This window comes from Scyliorhinus canicula, chromosome 18 (assembly GCF_902713615.1).
Source record: "Scyliorhinus canicula chromosome 18, sScyCan1.1, whole genome shotgun sequence".
NCBI lineage: Eukaryota > Metazoa > Chordata > Chondrichthyes > Carcharhiniformes > Scyliorhinidae > Scyliorhinus > Scyliorhinus canicula.
In genome coordinates, this window is record NC_052163.1 from 41,638,375 (window position 1) to 41,658,393 (window position 20,019).

Below are 20,019 nucleotides of genomic sequence, written 5' to 3' on the forward strand. Positions count from 1 at the left end.
ATATTTTCTCTGAGCTGCCAGAATCCGGAAGGTTTCTACGGAAGCTGATTGCATTAATAATTTCAAAAGGGAGTTGGTTAGAGAATTCAGGATGAGAAACTTGTGTTATGCTGCTTCGGATAACACAGGCTTTTACTTGATGCAGTCTTAACTAAAGGATGCTCCAGACTCTGAAATGAGTTTATTGAACTATTAACACAGTTCTCAAGTGAGTTCGACTCGCTGCTAATCTAACTGTAGTAACTCAGTCTAACTGTACCAGCTTAACTGTACCAGTCTAACGTGCTAGGGTGTGATGCTGATGATCAACCCTGTCTAACTCTCCAGATGTCTCTCTGTGGAAAGAGGCAGGGTGTGAGTGCCTCATCCCTTTTATAGTGTTTATGTCATGCCCCCTTGTGGTGATGCCAACTCTGAGTGTCCTGACTGCCCATTGGTTGTGTCCACTGAGTGTTAATTGGTTGCATGTTTGCATATCATGACAAAACTTACAGAGCTATGGACAAAAGGCAGCTTCTTTTTCAAAGAGCCAGTATAGGTAAGATGGGTCCGACGGCCTTTTTGCGCAGCGATTTTATGCAGTAGACAGCTCCCTCCTGCAGGACGCCAAAATCCGGCTGCTAGGCAACGGGGCAGTCAGGCGCGGCAGGGGCAGCTATGGCCGGGGTCCTGAATGCCTCGCTCAAGATGGCGGCGGGCTGGAGCTGGAGGTCGCAGCTGGGACCTGTGATCAGGGCCGGGGGAGGCTGTCTGAACAGGAGGGGCTCGATACCCGGGTGAGTCGGGGGTTTTACCCCTAGATCTTGTCCTGATCCCGTAGTGGGATGAGGAATCGGGTTAGTAGGTTATTATTTTTTTGGGGGGGAGATCTGGGTATGCGGGAAGAAACAGGGGTTGGGGATGGGGAAATCGGGGCTGAGGAAAATTGGGGCTAGGGGGAAAATCGAAGGATGGGGAAAATTGGGGATGGGAGGAGAATCGGAGGATGAGGAGAATCGGGGCTGGGGGGAGAATCGGTCTGTGAGGGGATGATGGGGTGTGTTTAGGAGTGGTGGGTGTGGGGACAGGCTGTGTGTGCGTGCGTTGGCCGGGTTGGGGAAGGGTGGCGTTGAGGGATCTCAAGTCAGGGTCAGAGAGGTCTGGGGGTGTTTGGGAGGAAGAGTGGGGTCGGTGGTTATGGGGTGGAGTGCAGGCTTTGGGGACTGTGAGGCTGTAGCAGGTGGGGAGGGTGGGGCTGTTTGGGTGGCGGGGCAGCATGTGTGCAGTGGGGTATAGATGTCCGCGGGATGGGAGTGTCAGTGAGGTGGAGGGAGTGTGGGGGGGTGGGCAGGAGGGAATGCTGTGGTTAAGGGAGCTAGTGAGGGGAGGGGAGGGGGGGCAGGAGGGGAATGCTGTGGTTAAGGGAGCTAGTGAGGTGGGGGGCTGGGTATTGAATGCAAGTGCAGGAGGGATGCTGGCCTTTGTCACCTGACATTGAATTGTTTTCTCATTAGCCCACCCCAGATATGGGTGATTCCTGTGCGGGGGTCTCGATACAACCCCCATTACTTGGAACCGGAGCTTAACAAGGAGTGGCACCGGATCATGGTTACTGAGCTTGGGCCAGAGGAAAGTGCAGCACTAGAGCTCAGGGCAGTTCGACCCATTAAAGCAGCAACGATTAACCAGAGCAGCAGTGTCTTCAGTGACCCCTTGACCAGGTCAGTGAGTAGTCTTCATCTCCCCACCTGCCCCTCATCCAAAACCCTGTCATTCATGTCCGAACGTACACCAAGACCTGCTCATCCTTGACTGCTTGTGCGCACTGAACTACTTTGGCTCCTTGTTCAGCAACGCTTTAACTTTAAAATGGATATCATTGTTTTCCGTGGCTTCACTCCTCCTTATTGCTGTAATTTCCCCTGGCACCTCAACCCTCTGAGATGTCTTTAATTTCTGGTCGTTTGTGCATCTCTGATTTTAACCAACAACTTGGGTTTATGTAGCAGGTTTAACAGAGTGAAATTTCCCAAGATGCTTTGTAAGGGCATTATCAGAAGCAAAATGTTAGACTGACATACAGTGGCAGTGGTATGTACTATGTACAAGATAGACTGCAGCAACCTACCAAGGGCTCCTTCAATAGCATCTTCCAAACCCACAACCCCTACCACCTAGAAGGACAAGGGTAGCAGGTGCGTGGGGACACCACCGCCTGCAAGTTCCCCTCCTAAGTGATTCACCAGCCTGACTTGGAACTATTTAATTGTTCCTCCACTGTTGCTCGGTTGCATATACCTGGATAATTGGGGCTCATTCTGGGGGAGGTGGGACCTCTACAAACAGGATGGTCTACACCTGGACCAGAGGGGTACCAAAATGCTGGGGGGAAAATTTGCTAATGCTCTTCGGGAGGGTTTAAACTAATTCAGCAGGGGGTTGGGAACCTGAATTGTAGCTCCAGTATACAGGAGGTTGAGAGCAGTGAGGTCCTGAGTAAGGTTTCAAGGTTGCAGGAGTGTACCGGCAGGCAGGAAGGTGGTTTAAAGTGTGTCTACTTCAACACCAGGAGCATCCGGAATAAGGTGGGTGAACTTGCAGCATGTGTTGGTACCTGGGACTTCGATGTTGTGGCCGTTTCGGAGACATGGATAGAGCAAGGACAGGAATGGTTGTTGCAGGTTCCGGGGTTTAGATATTTCAGTAAGCTCAGGGAAGGTGGTAAAAGAGGGGGAGGGGTGGCATTGTTAGTCAAGGACAGTATTACGGTGGCAGAAAGGATGTTTGATGAGGACTCGTCTACTGAGGTAGTATGGGCTGAGGTTAGAAACAGGAAAGGAGAGGTCACCCTGTTGGGAGTTTTCTGTAGGCCTCCGAAAAGTTCCAGAGATGTAGAGGAAAGGATTGCAAAGATGATTCTCGATAGGAGCGAAAGTAACAGGGTAGTTGTTATGGGGGACTTTAACTTTCCAAAGATTGACTGGAAACGCTATAGTTCGAGTACTTTAGATGTGTCAGTTTTTGTCCAATGTGTGCAGGAGGGTTTCCTGACACAGTATGTAGATAGGCCAACAAGAGGTGAGGCCACATTGGATTTGGTACTGGGTAATGAAACAGGACAGGTGTTAGATTTGGAGGTAGGTGAGCACTTTGGTGATAGTGACCACAATTCAGTTACGTTTACTTTAGCGATGGAAAGGGATAGGTATATACTGCAGGGCAAGAGTTATAGCTGGGGGAAAGGCAATGATGATGCGATGAGGCAAGACTTAGGATGCATAGGATGGGGAAGGAAACTGCAGGGGCTGGGCACAATTGAAATGTGGAGCTCGTTCAAGGAACAGCTACTGCATGTCCTTGATAAGTATGTACCTGTCAGGCAGGGAGGAAGTGGTCGAGTGAGGAAGCCGTGGTTTATTAAAGCAATTGAATCACTTGTCAAGAGGAAGAAGGAGGCTTATGTAAAGATGAGACGTGAAGGTTCAGTTAGGGCGCTTGAGAGTTACAAGCTAGCTAGGAGGGATCTAAAGAGAGAGCTAAGAAGAGCCAGGAGGGGACATGAGAAGTCTTTGACAGGTTGGATCAAGGATAACCCTATAAGCTTTCTATAGGTAAGTCAGGAATAAAAGAATGACTAGGGTAAGAGTAGGGCCAGTCAAGGACAGTAGTGGGAAGTTATGCGTGTAGTCAGAGGAGATAGGAGAAGTGCTAAATGGATATTTTTCGTCAGTATTCACACAGGAAAAAGACAATGTTGTCGAGGAGAATACTGAGATACAGGCTACTAGACTGGAAGGTCTGGAGGTTCATAAGGAGGAAGTGTTAGCAATTCTGGGAAGTGTGAAAATAGATAAGTCCCCTGGACCGGATGGGATTTATCCTAGGATTCTCTGGGAAGCTAGGGAGGAGATTGCTGAGTGTTTGGCTTTGATCTTTATGTCATCATTGTCTACCGGAATAGTGCCAGAAGACTGGAGGATAGCTAATGTTGTCCCCTTGTTCAAGGAGAGTAGAGACAACCCCGGTAACTATAGACCAGTGAGCCTTACTTCTGTTGTGGGCAAAGTCTTGGAAAGGTTTTTAAGAGATAGGATTTATAATCATCTAGAAAGGAATAATTTGATTAGGGATCGTCAACACGGTTTTGTGAAGGGTAGGTCGTGCCTCACAAACCTTATCGAGTTCTTTGAGAAGGTGACTGAACAGGTAGACGAGGGTAGAGCAGTTGATGTGGTGTATATGGATTTCAGTAAAGCGTTTGATAAGATTTTCCCACTGTAGGCTATTGCAGAAAATACAGAGGCATGGGATTCAGGATGATTTAGCAGTTTGGATCAGAAATTGGCTAGGTGTAAGAAGACAGAGGGTGGTGGTTGATGGGAAATGTTCAGCCTGGAGTTCAGTTACTAGTGGTGTACCACAAGGATCTGTTTTGGGGCCACTGCTGTTTGTCATTTTTATAAGTGACCTGGAGGAGGCATAGAAGGATGGCTGAGTAAACTTGCAGGTGACACTAAAGTCGGTGGTGTTGTGGACAGTGCAGAAGGATGTTGCAGGTTACAGAGGGACATAGATAAGCTGCAGAGCTGGGCTGAGAGGTGGCAAATGGAATTGAATGCAGAAAAGTGAGGTGATTCATTTTGGAAGGAGTAACATTAATAGAGTACTGGGCTAATGGCAAGATTCTTGGTAGTGTGGATGAGCAGAGATCTCGGTGTCCGTGTACATAGATCCCTGAAAGTTGCCACCCAGGATGACAGGGTTGTTAAGAAGGCGTATGGTGTGTTAGCTTTTATTCGTAGAGGGATTGAGTTTCGGAGCCATGAGGTCATGTTGCAGCTGTACAAAACTCTGGTGCGGCCACATTTGGAGTATCGCGTACAGTTCTGGTTGCCGCATTATAGGAAGGATGTGGAAAGCATTGGAAAGGGTGCAGAGGAGATTTACCAGGATGTTTCCTGGTATGGAGGGAAGATCTTATGAGGAAAGGCTGAGGGACTCGAGGCTGTTTTCGTTAGAGAGAAGGTGGTTAAGAGGTGACTTAATTGAGGCATACAAGATGATCAGAGGATTAGATAGGGTGGACAGTGAGCCTTTTTCCTCGGATGGTGATGGCTAGCACGAGCGGACATAGCTTTAAGGGAATAGTGTTGAAGGGCTTTCGAGTAGTTTCACAGGTCGGCGCAACATCAAGGGCCGAAGGGCCTGTACTGCGCTGTTATGTTCTATGTTGTAAAATGCTGGAGCCCCTTTTACAGCACTGTGGGTGTATCCACACCACATAGACTGTAGCAGTTGAAGGCAGCTCGCCACCACCTTGTCAGGGGTAATTGGGATTGGGCAATAAATGTTGGCCGTGCCCACATCCCATAAATGAAAAAAGTAAAAGGACAGATCAGAAGTAGGTTTGAAAGATGGAAGGAATCTTAAAAAAATTAAGTACCCAATTTTTTTTTCAATTAAGGGGCAATTTAGCATGACCCACCTATCCTGCACATCTTTGGGTTGTGGGGGGTGAGACCCACGCAGACATGGAGAGAATGTGCAAACTCCACATGGACAGTGACCTGGGATCGAACCTGGGTCCTTGGCACCCTGATGCAATAGTGCCAACCACTGTGCCGCAGGAATTTTAGTTCAGGCCTTAGGGAGTGAAGAGACAGCCACTGATGGTGGAGTAATTAAAATCTGGGTTGTCTGTGAACCAATGGAGCTAGTCTGTGCAAGTCATACTTTGGGTCTTTGTTTCTGGTTTACAGTCCTGATCAAACACGCTGTTCTCTCATTTATGTTTAATAGCCTACAAGAAAACCAAGCAAATAACTTAAAAAACTTTCAATATTTTCAGCAAATTCATCAACATGATGATGCAGCGAGGTCAGAAATTACTGTCCAGATCAATCATGAGCAAGGTAAAGTCTGCTTTTTCTGTGTCCAGTAAACCGTAGGGTTTGCCTGGTGATTTTGGGAGGGTAACAGACCAAGTAGAGATGAAGAAAACAATCTCTCTATGCAGGAAAGGGAGCATCACTCAGACCCTGATTAGATTGCATGTTGGTGCGCTTATTTTGTGTAACTACACCATAAACTTCAATTAAACCACATTTTATTCAGAAATGACTCTCAACCTTAGCTTTGCTCCCAGTACACCAGTAACAGACTCTTCACCCCCCCCCCAAAAAGTACTGTACCCCAGTGTTATATAGGGAGACCTTCCCCCACCAGTTCTGGGCCCACTGTTATATAGTGACAGATCTGTCCCCACCAATACTGTGCCATGTTATAGTGACAGACCTGACCCCACCAGTACTGTACCCGTGTCAGTGACAAACCTGTCCCCACCAGTACTGTATCCCAGTGTTATACAGCGACAGACCAGAACTGCAAAATGTATTTACGAGTAGCCCAAATTTGGACGATCAGAGTCAGTGATGTTGTAGATATTTTACCTGGTCCCACCGGCGTCGGTGGTGGTTTCCTCCTACTCTATCATCCATTCAGTGAGTCTGGTGCATCATTGTGCCAGGTCTGGTTGAGAGCTGCTTATTTTGTGCTCAGTGTTTGTTATGTTGGGGAACAAAATGGGGAATGCAGACTGAAATTATCATGTGGTCTGAGCTAATGAGATAATTGTGTCCCCTAGACTTTTGAAACCATTAAACGGAAGCAGATTGAAAGTTACCACAAAGCACCAGAGTCTGAGAAGGACACTATTGAGTGTAACCCGCACAAGATTTTCCACCAAGCGTTAGAGAACTGTATGCCGGTCATCGGTTTAACAAACATACAGCGAGGTGGAAAGTCTTATCAGGTAAGGCTGTTCACTGCTGCTGGGTGCAGAATATCACACTTCATCTTGTTCTTACTTATATACTGTAAATTTCCTCAATTAAAATAACATTGGATCCATTGTTTCAGTCCCTATTCCAAACTCCATTCCCTGGTTACCAACTCTACCTCTCACTGGCAACAGTCCCAAGATTAAGCAAATCTATTCACAATTATGGTGTCACATTCAACTGCTAGTTGAGCTTCCAACCTCAAATACTCACACCGTCACAAGATCACTTATTTCCACCAACATCGCCTGAACCCTTGCTTCAGCTCATCTGCTGCTGAAATGCTGATCCTTGCCTTTATAACCTCTACATCGTCCCAACAGTGCTCCCTCAGTGTCGACCCTTTGAATATTTGGTTATGGGCTTTGCTTGGGGGGGGGGGGGGGGGGGGGGGGCGCATGGGGAGGCTCTTTACTGGGTTCACTAATGATATCTATATTTTCATATAGGTTCCAACACCCCTAACTGATAACCGCCGGCGCTTCCTGGCCATGAAATGGTTTATTACAGAATGCAGCGAGAACCGGCACCGGCGCACTCACATGTATGAGAAGTTGTCGCAGGAGCTGCTTGCTGCGTTTAATAACGAGGGCAATGTGATCAAGAGGAAACGAGACCTTCACAAAATGGCTGAAGCAAATAGAGCCTATGCACACTACAGGTGGTGGTGAGACTGGCCAGGGAGAGCATTTGAACAGAGACCGTTCAGAGCTCTCCACCCAGACTGTCACTTTCCAACTTTTGTCTTCATCAGATTGTTCAGTGAGGATTGCTGTATAATGAGACTTTGTAAAATAAACCTCATCTGTGCTGAAACTGTGGGGATGATAGATGAATGTGACTTGCTAAGATACAAGCAGAAGATTTTGAATGTGCTGTGCTGAAACTGTGGGGATGATAGATGAATGTGACTTGCTAAGATACAAGCAGAATATTTTGAATGTGCAATGGAATAATCTAGTTTAAAAGTTACAAAAGCGTGGATAAAGAATTCAGCAGGGGAAAGTTATAAGGTAGTTGTTCTGTCAGCTCTAGTTTCCTTCTTGTAATATTTAGAGTCTATAGCTTAGTAACTTAGCATAGACATATTAATGAGATGAAGGATAAGTCAAAAGTCTCATCTGGAGAACAATTTTTACTTGCATCACATCATTCCAATATACCCAAATACAAAGTTCAAAATGCCAGAATTTATGCTGAAGTCACATATGAAATACATAAACATACTCAAAACCACATCACAGGGAGGAATCCCTTTGTGCCTTTCCCAGCAGGCCTGTTGTTTGGTGCACTTGAGGAAAATGGAGCAGGCACCCATGAAACAGTGAAATGTAAAGTGCTAGACCAAAAACAGTAGAGCTGAAACTTTGCAGTTCACAATAAAATTAACATTTATTCAGTCTGCAACTCAGATAAAGTAGTAAATGGTGGGTTTATCCCAGAACAAGACTGGAGACACCACCAGGTGGGATTTTTCTGGGTCGAAATGGTTCCGCAGGCATTACTGGGGTGGACTCTTCCTTCATTCCCTGGGCCACTACTTGGTTTTCAGTTTCACGATTACCTAAACAAAAACACAAGAGTTAGAACAAGAAACCACAGCCTCTTGACACAGGAAGTAGGCTATGCAAACAAATACAGTTTAATCTAATATGCTATTTGAAAGGTATGATCTAATCATGCAAGTGATGTAAAACTAGACAACGCATAAGATTTAGAACAAGGTTGACTGCAAGCAAGAGAAGTCCCCATTTTCCCTGTAATACCTGTTAAGTGCAGCAATGGCAGCTGGATGCTTGCAGGAGGGATGGCACTTGAAATTTGTCTAGTAAACTAAGGGACCTTACCGCAACAAGCAAGAGAATGGGGTTGGATTAGCATGGAGGCCAGAACCATCCACTTTCCAAAGGTCAGTGTGATATTAGACAAAGATATCACCGTCCTTTAAATTGGGAGATTTCAGGTTACTACTGTCAATCCCAGGACTTTAAAAAAAAGTATTTCATTACAAACATGTATCAAAAACAGGTTACAGCAGATAAAACATCCCAGGAAACATACTTCTCAACAATTAACTGTACAGTTTTAACACCCCCCCGAACAGCTCCTCAAACAAACACGGTCACACAAACATCCCCCACCGTTTCTCAAACCCACCTGCTGAGCCCCTTAACACCTACTTTATCTTCTCTAACCGCAGGAAGTCATACAGGTCACCCAACCATGCTGCTACCCCCAGTGGCAATGCTGACCGCCACTCCAGAAAAATCTCTCCGCCATGCAATCAGAGGCAAAGGCCACAACATCGGCCTTCCTGCTCTTCATGAGCTCCAGCTTCTCAAACCACAAATATCACAAGGGTCCGGGTCCACCTCCTCCTCCACTACTCTAGCTAAGACCGCAAACACTCCCACCCAGCATCTTCCCAATTTTTCACAACCCCAAAACATGTGCGTGTGATTTGTTGGCCCCACCCACACCTCTTACCCCCTGAAAGAACCCATTTATTTTGCCAGAGTCCTATGCACCACCTTAAACTGTATCTGGCTCATCCTTGCACAAGGAGGACCCATTTACCCTTTGCAATGCCTCACTCCATATTCCCCAATTGATCTCTCCTCCACTTCCCATTTCTTCTTGATCTTCACCATCCGCTCACCTCCCTGCTCCCCCAGCCACTTGTATATATCCGCAATTCTTCCCTCCCCTTCCACATACAGAAGCAGCAATCACTCCAGCAGGGTGTATCCTGGCAACCTAGGCAATTCCCTCCAGACCTTTTGTGCAATAACCTGTAGATAACTGAACTCACTCCCCCTCAGCAGCTCTACCCTAGCCCTTAGCTCCTCCAGACTGGCAAACCCTTCCTCCAAATACAAATCCCTCACCTTGACCAACCCCACTTCCGTCCACCTCCTGTATATCCTATCCATCCCACCCGGCTCAAACCCATGATTCTCAGTGGCGTTAGCACCCTAAATGCCTCAGCTGATTCCATATCTTCACTATGGACTACACCATCGGGCTCCCAGAATACCTATTCTGAGCCATTGGCAACGTGGCAAATCTGTTGTCACCATAGCCCTCAAACTAGACCCCTTACAAGATTCCTCCACCATCGTAACCCACTCTACCCCTTCGATCCCAGTACTTGACCACGTTTCACCCATTGTTCCCAGGGATTGAGGGGAGGAAAATTCTGACACTTGCATGTCATGAATGGGAGGCAGTGGTATAATGGAGAGCAAGATCCAAATTCAGGCAGACAGTTTTATTGCCCATCTTTCGGATTCCATCCTCTGACCGCATGGTCTAATAGTTATTGATAGTTATATCAATAGTTGTATCCAGTGGAGCACTTCACACAGCAATTGTTATACACAACTATCTGTTGAGTGACCTGTGTCCCTGATACACCAAGACCCTGAGGCCCCTACCCTCTGGTTACATTGACACTTATTAATACTGGGCAGCACGGTAGCACAAGTGGATAGCACTGTGGCTTTACAGCACCAGGGTCCCAGGTTGGAATCCTCGCTGGATCCCTGTCTGTGCGGAGTCTGCATATTCTTCCCGTGTCTGTGTGGGTTTCCTCCGGGTGCTCCGGTTTCCTCCCACAGTCCAAAGACGTGCAGGTTAGGTGGATTGGCCATGATAAATTGCCCTTAGTGATCAAAAAGGTTAAGAGGGGTTATTGGGTTACGGGGATAGGGTGGAAGTGAGGGCTTAAAGTGGGTCGGTGCAGACTCAATGGGCCGAATGGCCTCCTTCTGCACTATGTTCTACATCCACACCCTCCCACCAGCAGGAGCAAGAACTCCATCTATTTTTCCAGCAGAAATTACATTTGAATAAAGGTGGAACAGAAAATTGACAAATCACCGGTGAAACATTAGCTAGGTACATAGTCAGGGAGGGAAGATAACGTCAGAATCTATTTCCTATGCCAGAATGACCTAGTATTGCACAACAGTGGAATCAGTGCATTGTTCAATACATTGCATTATCAGCTGGAAGAGATTCATTCATTTCAATGGAGGTACAACGGTCATTGATTATACACAAGACCATAGGGCAGCACGGTAGCATGGTGGTTAGCATAAATGCTTCACAGCTCCAGGGTCCCAGGTTCGGTTCCCGCCTGGGTTACTGTCTGTGCGGAGTCTGCACGTCCTCCCAGTGTGCGTGTGGGTTTCCTCCGGTTTCCTCCCACAGTCCAAAGATGTGCAGGTTAGGTGGATTGGCCATGCTAAATTGCCCGTAGTGTCCTAAAAAGTAAGGTTAAGGGGGGGTGGTTGTTGGGTTACGGGTATAGGGTGGATACGTGGGTTTGAGTAGGGTGATCATGGCTCGGCACAACATCGAGGGCCGAAGGGCCTGTTCTGTGCTGTACTGTTCTATGTGCCAACACAAGTGAACTCTGCCAAGTTTAACTTAGAGCACTTAACCAGATGGGTCTGCCAAGTTGGAGCACTTAACCGGATGGGGGAGGTGGTGACCTAGTGGTATCGTCACTGGACTAGTAATCCAGAACCCAGGGTAATATTATGGGGACCTGGGTTCAAATCCCAACACAGCACATGAAACCATGGTCATGAAAATCATTTGGTTCACTAATGTCTTAGGGAAGGAAATCTGCCATCCTTACCTGGTCTGGCCTACAGCATGTGGTTTACTCTTATCTGACTGATCAAATCACTCAGTTTAAGGACAATTGGAAATGTGAAATGCTGGCCCAGCCAGCAACACTCACGTCCCATGTCAAAATTTGTGATTCTGCCAGATGTCTGTATCTGTCTAAGCAACAGTTTAGTGTGGTAACCAACAGGGAAATGGCATAGCCCAATTGAGATAAATAACAGCACGAACAGGTTATATACTGACAAAGTCAATTGTTATGCTAGTCCTACTGAAAGGTCTGCCTTCAATCTCACAAAGCAACTGAAACACAGTACAAAATTAGTCTGACTGAACAACTGTTCAGTAAGCCTCAAGGGAACACCAACCCATTTTAAAATCAGCAGGTTAACCCCACCATTAAAATAGGAAAAATATATTGCAGAGTTATGTTATGTTAAGTGATTATCTACCATCAACAGTGATTTCTAGCCACATTCTCCCGTGGGTTTCACCCCCACAACCCAAAGATATGCAGATTAAGTGGACTGGCCACACTAAATTGCCCTTTATTGGAAAAAATAATTGGGTTCTCCAAATTTATATTTTTAAAAAGTGGTTTCTAGCCTTGAAAGTTACAAGCTCCTCAGCATTTCCCTACAGGTGCAGAGGAAGTTAAGAGTCTGGCAACTTTGCTTGATATTTTAGTAGTGTTTGTGGTCAGTGAGTTTACAAATAGTGCTAGGATGTAGGGCAACATCAAGAGCAAATGAAGCAATGGTGTTACTACCCCCTGGGCTAGTAGTGCACGGTCAATTCCAGTCTCATGACCTGGAGTCGTGACATTTTTCTTCACACATTTCTTCATACTCACCAGGTTTGTAAATTTAATTATCTTAATAGTAAGCATAATTAAGCAGAAAATCCAAGTTATTATCTAATGCTCCCCTCTGCCCCCCACGCGCACACATACTCAGTGTAACTCATCCCATCTTCTACACAAAACAGACAGGAGGGTAGAATAATAAGTAAAAAGGATAAGTGTCCAGTCTGCAATGGTTTACACTGTAGAGTCAGTCATTCAAGTCTCTGCAGTTTCAGAAATACAGCAGCTTTTCTCGAGAAAACACATGGAGGGGTAGAGAGAGAGAGAGAGAGAAAAAATTTTTCCCCTGAGCTTCCAGGATTTAAACTATGCTTCAGGATAGAGACAGACATGGTCTTTTGGCCAATTCATTGGCCACCAGTCAACCAATTGAACTACTGATCTCTCTTGGGTTGGAGTTCTGCTGTCCGAAGGGTAGCAGTGTTCTAACCTTCGGGTTCCTTTCTTCCCCAGCTCAAGCATCCATAGAGCGCAAAATAAGAAAAATAAAATGGGAATCAATAGGAATTGCATATTTCCTTCCCTAAAAGGAATGAAACGCCAGGGCATGGACATTAAGAGTACTAAAGTACTTTATCTAATTAAGGGGCAATTAAGCTTGGCAAATCCACCTTTCCTGCACAACATTTTGGGTTGTGGGGGTGAGACCCACGCAGACACAGGGAAACCACACGGACAGTGACCCAGGGCTAGGATCAAACCCAGTTTCTCAGCACCTTGAGGCAGCAATGCTAGCTACTGTGCCACCCTGATTTTTATTATGAGGTATGCAAGACCAAGGGTGGCACGGTGGTTGGGACTGCTACCTCCAATCCCAGTCCACTGTCCATGCGGAGTTTGCAATTTCTCCTGGTGTCTGCGTGGGTCTCACCCCCACAACCTGAAGATGTGCAGGGTAGGTGGACTGGCCATGTTAAATTGCTCTTTGGAAAAAGGGAATCGGGTACTTAAGACCAAATCACAATTATCCATTCCCATCATATAAATTCCCATTACTAGTCAGCTCTTAGACCCATAGCACTGCGCACCCGGGTTCAATCTCAGCCCCGGGTAACTGCGTCAAGTTTGCACATTCTCCCGGTGTCTGCGTGGGTCCCACCCCACAACACAAAAAATGTGCAGGATCGGTGGATTGGCCATGCTAAATTGCTCCTTAATTGGGTACTCAAATTTTATTTTATTTATTTATTTATTAAAGTGTTTTTTAAGAAAGCTCTTAAACGCGTGACAAAGCATCCACTATCACATTTACATATGACTATATAGCCATTGTAGAAAACGTAGCAGCCCATTTGCATACAGCAAGCTCTTTCCTACTAATAGCGTTGTGCTGATGACCAAATCTGTTGAGGGCAAGGTAGATCTTTATATTTTGGAAATAAGAACAGACAAAGTGACCCCTAGCTTGTGTAGGACCAGAACAAAGACACAAGGGAGATTCAGGAGAAATTTTTACTCGGGAGTGATTTGAATATGGAACTTTCTACTACAATGAGTAGAGGCAACTAGGACAGATGCATTTAAGGCAACACTAGATGAACACACAAAAAGGGGGAAAAAAGAGGGATAATGTTGATAAAGTGAGGAAGCTCATGGAGCATAAACCCATCTCTGGTACACCATGACCAGATTCTCGATGACTCATCCTACACCGGGTAGCTAAACAATGGTATGGAGAAACCTCCGCTGTTTGCATCATTGAATTTAGTCTCAGGAGTGAGTGATGTTGGCAAAGTTACATTTATTGCCTATTCCTGGTGGCCATTAGTTTACCCTTTCCTTGAACCATTGTAGTTTTTGTATTAATGGCACTCCCAAATGACAAGGGAATTCCTGGATTTTGACTGTGACAATAAAAGGAACAGCAGTGTATAGCCATTCTGGAGCCATCCAGGTAGAATTCTGGGGTGGTGTTAAATAGAGCTGTGTAGAGTTGGACATACACAGCAGTTACATTTGACATCGGTCACCAGGCTTGTCCGTCAAGCAAACTTCTCTTCCCTTCGTATTTATTGTTGAAGCTGCATCCATCCAGGCAAATGGTTGGTGTTCCATCAGTCTTCTCTTGACGATGGTGAAGGGGCAGAGTGTTGTTGGCATGATGATGCGGTGGCTGGTCTAGTTTAGCTTTTGGTCAAAGGTGGTATTCAAACTGGGAATTGGTTGGCATTTGTATGGTAGGCTGTTATCTTCTATTAGTTAGAAGTAGTACAAATTCTGCACAAGTCTTGCTACTCTTGTGAAGTGTGACTCTTATAGTCTACAAATTTTCAAACCGACCTACCCCACACCTCATGACAGGAAGAGGAGGAGGTTAGGGAGAGGAGTGGTTGTTGAAGCAGCTGCATATGTTTGGCAGATGTCGTTGCAGCCCAAGGACATTGCTGCAGGTGACAAGTTAATTTTTGACAAATAGCCCCACTGAAGGTCATTCCATTCCCCTGCCACCCCATCGCTACTGAAAAGAATTTTAAATGAACTTTCACTTTGTAACCACTCATAACCGCCTTTGTACCCACTCATAACCGCATCTGACCAATGTAAACAAATCTCACTGTGTACCCAATCATGATGGGGGCTGGTTTAGCTCACTGGGCTAAATCACTGGCTTTTAAAGCAGGCCAGCAGCACAGTTCGATTCCCGTACCAGCCTCCCCGGACAGGCGCCGGAATGTGGCGACTTCACAGTACCAAGGGGCTTTTCACAGTAACTTAATTGAAGCCTACTCGTGACAATAAGCGATTTTCATTTTATTTCATCAAGTCATTCCTCAACATTTTCAGTTTGTGTCAACATTTCTTGGGTTTTCAAATCTCTTCAAACCTGTAACCTCGCACTGATAACACACTCGTGAAGTTACACTGCATCTTTTCCATTCATTTCATCTACTTTGTAGGTCAGAAGCCAGTACTCCACAGGATACAAATTCAGGGATTTGGGTCTGTCTTTTTCTGGGCTCATCATTTGTGTGGCCACTTGTAATATCTACACATCAATGGTCCCTGGTCATCATTTGAAAGCTCATTCCCACTTCAATATCTTTTCTATACTGAAATGCATTTGGAACCTCTTGTCCACATGCCAAAAGGTATTCTGTAGGATTTCACAATTTTCATGATGTCATATCTACCAATTTGTCAGCCTTGATAAATATCACTATTGTTCCATCTGTCTGTATCATTTATATCAAGTAAGAACATTCTCAACTGAAACATTAGCGATAATCAAGGAGTGTACAGCCCTTTGCCATTAGCTCTGCATCAACATGTTTAGGGTAGAACAATCGCACTGTTGGTAGCTGTGGAAAGGGAGTAAGACGAGCCTATTTTGGGCCTTCCCTACTACCTCCATCTATCAAAGTTCATTGACGAGCAAATTGATGGCATCTCTTAGCAACTAGCTTGAGCCTTAAATTGATGCATAACCCTGGCTGCTATTTTGTTATATAGCAACAAATACACAAGCAAGATCCTAGTCATCTCTGTAGAAGTAATTAATGGATTAGAACAAGACTACACAAGTCAATCATATTACTTTTCCAGTGACAACTCAGATGAAGCAATGCTAATAGATAAGCAAATTCATTGGAGTCAAGAAATCAAGTGAATCATAGTAAATCACTGTCCACGGTAGTCAGCTGTGGGAGAAATAGAGTATGCCATTCCGCCGATCAAACCTGTTCCACAATGAGGTCACAGATCAGCCATCATCCAACTTTTTGCCTCGTATTCCTCAATGCCTTTTGCACCAAAATCCATCAACCTCAGTTTAAAAATGGTCAATTTCCATTTGCGGAACTTCCAAAATTCTTTGGCATTTTCAGTGTGGAAAAGTTTCATTTCATATCTGAAAGATTGGACTAAGGTTTAGATCATGTCTCCAGAAGATCTGAACCACCTAAAAAAAAAAGCAGTCGCAGTTTCTCTCAGTTGGTCCCACCAGTTCCTCATTTCTGATGGAAATTGCTGAATGGCTCAGCAGAACTAGTACAAATCCAGCTTCACTGAGCAAATTATTAAGTGGTAAGGTAGTGCCTTCTTGTTATTCAATTTTAAACTTTGAAGTAGGTTCCGTCACACTACGAGTAAAGCTTTCCTGTTCCAAATGATTTGAGATGTATACAACTAGAACCCAATAAAATCACCAAGAGGTTTACCAAAAACACAGCAAAACCCTTCCATATTCAAATTTTAAAATCCAGAACAAAAGGTGATAAGTGTAGTTTGTGCATGCATGTTACCTGACATTCCTACTGGCCAGTGCGAACTATAAGGAGAGAGAAAGGAGGTTAGCAAAAAATGGTAGCATTTCCAAAATTCAGGTAATTTATTTTCACGTAAACTCCATAAATCTGAAGGAAATGGTAACCAAGGTGGGCAGTTGGAATCTTTCCAGAGACCATTTGCAGAATTCTGAGCTTCACCTTTATCCAAGCCGATTATTACTTAGTGTTCCTTTTTACTGATGCCACTCAAAACTGCAAGAAATCACATCTGTACCACAATGCAGCAGAAACTATTACAGCAGAATGATGTCATTGGCAAGACTATACAAGATCTTTGACAGAGATGTCACAAGCAAGTCAAAAGGGTCATTAAAGAGCATAAAAGCACATTATCAAACGGTTTTCCATGCATTCCTTCAAATATAGCTCAGCAATTTCTGTAATGAAAGCTTAGTGCTGTGATGATCTGCACAATGAAGTTCGCAATATTCTGTAAATATATGCTCAACTTGTACACAACTGGTCCCCTATACAACACATGTCAGAGCATGCCATTAAACAGGAATCCCTTCGTTTGAAAAGTTGATTAACAAATGCTCAATAATAAAAGGCTGCCTCTTCAACTTGACATTTCTTCCAGAAAACAAATTATTGATCGATTCCAAACAAGTGTTTATTCTAAATGATCAAGTTATAATCCTGCAATCATTTGAAGGGCAACATTTTGGGGTGAAATGCAAGCCTTCTTGAAGTCAGAGGTGACTGAAAGGTTTGCCTACAAGACAATGTTGAGCCAGATCTAAATATCAATTAGGGCCACTGACTTAATGAATCAAGATTGCAATGGATACAACGTCTTGTGAAGGCACAAACATTATCTTGCTGTTTAGAACTATAAACTGAAGCTCAGACAACATGCAGACAAACTATATTACACAGTATAATGACTGTGCACAGAGGTAGTTAATTGAATAGATATTTGAAAAAAATACATGCATTATCTTTTGGAACTATCCTTTTATTCTCTAGTGCTCCTGACTTCTCAAATTTTTACATGCATACTAATTTTAATTTCTGGAGAGATGTACATAATTCATTATCGGAGAATTGTGGCAGCTTGATATATCCACTGTAAAGCGTCATATCCACATTTAACTGGATGGATGGTGAAGCACGGTTTTATTTGAAGGTGGGGAAACTACAGTATACCAACACAAAGCATTTCACTTGCAAGATTTATTTCAGATAGACAAAATCATTATTTTAGGCATTTTGGTGTACAGATTAAAACAGAATAATTTTAAAAAGGAGGTTCATATCCTACAATTCCTCCTTCCATGAAAACAGCAAATCAGTGGCCTGAATTTAGTCAGATTGGAAAGGAAACTTGTGCAATGATGGTATGAGAGTCAAGCTGAAAACCAGGGCACGCAGATAAAGGAGGTTAACCACATGAACCAGGGGCTAATTGGACAAAAATTTTAGTTATCAATTTGACTGACAGTTGGGGGAGGGGTGAGAAATCAGAAGTTGTGAATAATTAACCGATTACAAGTGGTAAAAACAATAGCGATAATGGGAAATTCAAATTTAGACCTGGAAAAAATAGCGAAGGGAAATAAATGAAGGCTACTGAAATGAGTGCAAGAGAACTTCCTGATCAGCATTCATCCAACCGTACAGCAGTTCTGGAAATAGGAGTTGAGTAGGTGGAACAGATTTAGACCATGTAACAATTTTACTTCATTGTACATTTGGAAATTTATTTCAGATACTGCACATTGCTCTCATACATTAAAAGTACAGACATTAGCAATAAAGTTACCCTATCAGAGATAACTTATTAAAAGCTATTCATGATAGTGAACATCATTGAGCAGTTTAAAGTAATTATGGAAAAATTAAAGATACTATGATGATGAAGTGGAGGAGGATGATTTCAATGAGCCTTGTATCAAAGGGTGGGGGAGAGAGAGAGAGAAAAAAAAATAAGAGGACGGCCCGCTGATTGGTGGGCCCCGATCGCAGGCCAGACCCCTTCGGAGCCCCCCCCCCCCCCCCCGAGCGTTCCCAGAGTTCCTGCTGGCAGCGACCAGGGGTGAACGGCGCCGGCAGGACTCGGTCGTGTCGGAGCGGCCGCTCGGCCCATTTGCATCGGAGATTCGGCGGCCCCACCAATTCCAGCGGCTAGTGCCGCGCCAAACGGCACCAATTCTCCACATCTTGGAGAATCGTGCGCCGGCGTCGGGCGTGGTTGCTCATATTCTCTGGCGCAGGGCTTTGGAGAGTCAGGAGGAGTGTTACTTGCCACAGGAATCCTAGCCTCTGGTCTGCTATTGTAGCCAAGTATTTACATGGCTAGTCCAGTTACGTTTCTGGTTAATTGTAATCCCAAGGTTGGTGATAGTGGGAGAGTCAATGATGTAATGCCGTTGAATGTCAAGAGGCAAAGATTTCATTCTCTCTTCTTGGGATGGTCATTGCCTGACATTTGCAACACTAAAACTTGTCACTTCAGCCCAAGCCTGGATATTGCCCAGGTGCTGCTACATTTATGAGGAGGTAGTGGCATAGTGATATTGTTACAGAGACCCAGGACAAGAGCTGGGGATCCAGCTTCAAATCTCAACACTAATTCACTAATATCCTTTCGGGAAGGAAATCTGCCATCCTTACCTGCTCTGGCCTACATGTGACTTCAGATCCACAGCAATGTGGTCGACTCTGAAATGTTAGGGATGAACAATAAATGCTGGCTCAGCCAGTGATGCCCACATCCCACAAATTAAATTAAAAAAAATATTAACTACTTCAGCATTGGAGTCGCAAATTGTGCTGAACAGCACGAACATCCCCATTTCTGACCTTATGATGAAAAGGTGGTCATTAATGCAGCAGCTGAAGATGGTTGTGCCAGGCCAGAGGAACACCTGCAGTGATATCCTGGTGTTGAGACTGAGCGACAACCACACCATCTTCCTTTGCGTTAGGTATGGCTCCTGCCAGGGTGCCATGTGGCACAGTGGTTAGCACTGGGACTGTGGCACTGAGGACCTGGGTTTGAATCCTGACCCTGGGTCACTGTCCGAGTGGAGTTTGCACATTCTCCCCATGTCTGCGTGGGTTTCACTTCCACAACCCAAAGATGTGCAGGTTAGGTGGATTGGTCATGCTAAATTGCTACTAATAGGAAAAAAAAAAGGTATGGCTCCTGCCAGCAGAGTTTCCCCCGAACCTCCATTGACTCTAGTTTTGCTCAGGCTACTTGATGCCACAGTTAAATGTGGCCTTAATGTCAAGGGTGGTCACTCACCTCTGGGTTTAGCTCTTTTGTACATTTGAACCAAGGAAGGGAATAAATCAACCATGGTTAAACAAGGAAGTGAGGGACAGTATTAAACAGAAAGAAAAAAAGCATGGAAAAGATTAATGGTAAGCCAGATGATTGTGAACATTTAAAAAACAAAAATGA

The 20,019-nt window shown here is 44.7% G+C and overlaps 2 protein-coding genes across 4 annotated transcripts in view; one reads left to right on the top strand and one right to left on the bottom strand.

Annotated features, from left to right (window-relative positions):
• Positions 1–591: 591 nt before the first annotated feature.
• On the top strand, positions 592–7,634 carry mrps7 (mitochondrial ribosomal protein S7). Its single transcript, XM_038778205.1, has 5 exons — positions 592–776; positions 1,494–1,700; positions 5,828–5,891; positions 6,623–6,790; positions 7,268–7,634. The coding sequence occupies exons 1-5, from the start codon at positions 658–660 to the stop codon at positions 7,487–7,489; spliced, it is 780 nt and encodes a 259-aa protein (XP_038634133.1). The 5' UTR covers positions 592–657; the 3' UTR covers positions 7,490–7,634.
• Positions 7,635–7,935: 301 nt separating this feature from the next.
• Positions 7,936–20,019, bottom strand: part of LOC119953681 (jupiter microtubule associated homolog 2-like) — a 45,332-nt gene continuing 33,248 nt past the window's right edge. For 2 of the 3 annotated variants that reach the window (XM_038778206.1, XM_038778207.1), the window contains exon 5: positions 7,936–8,382. In XM_038778206.1, coding sequence (XP_038634134.1) covers positions 8,252–8,382 — 131 coding nt within the window. In that variant the 3' untranslated portion in view covers positions 7,936–8,251. Of the gene's footprint in view, positions 8,383–16,562; positions 16,589–20,019 lie in introns of all 3 variants that reach the window. The other variant, XM_038778208.1, reaches the window with a different exon arrangement.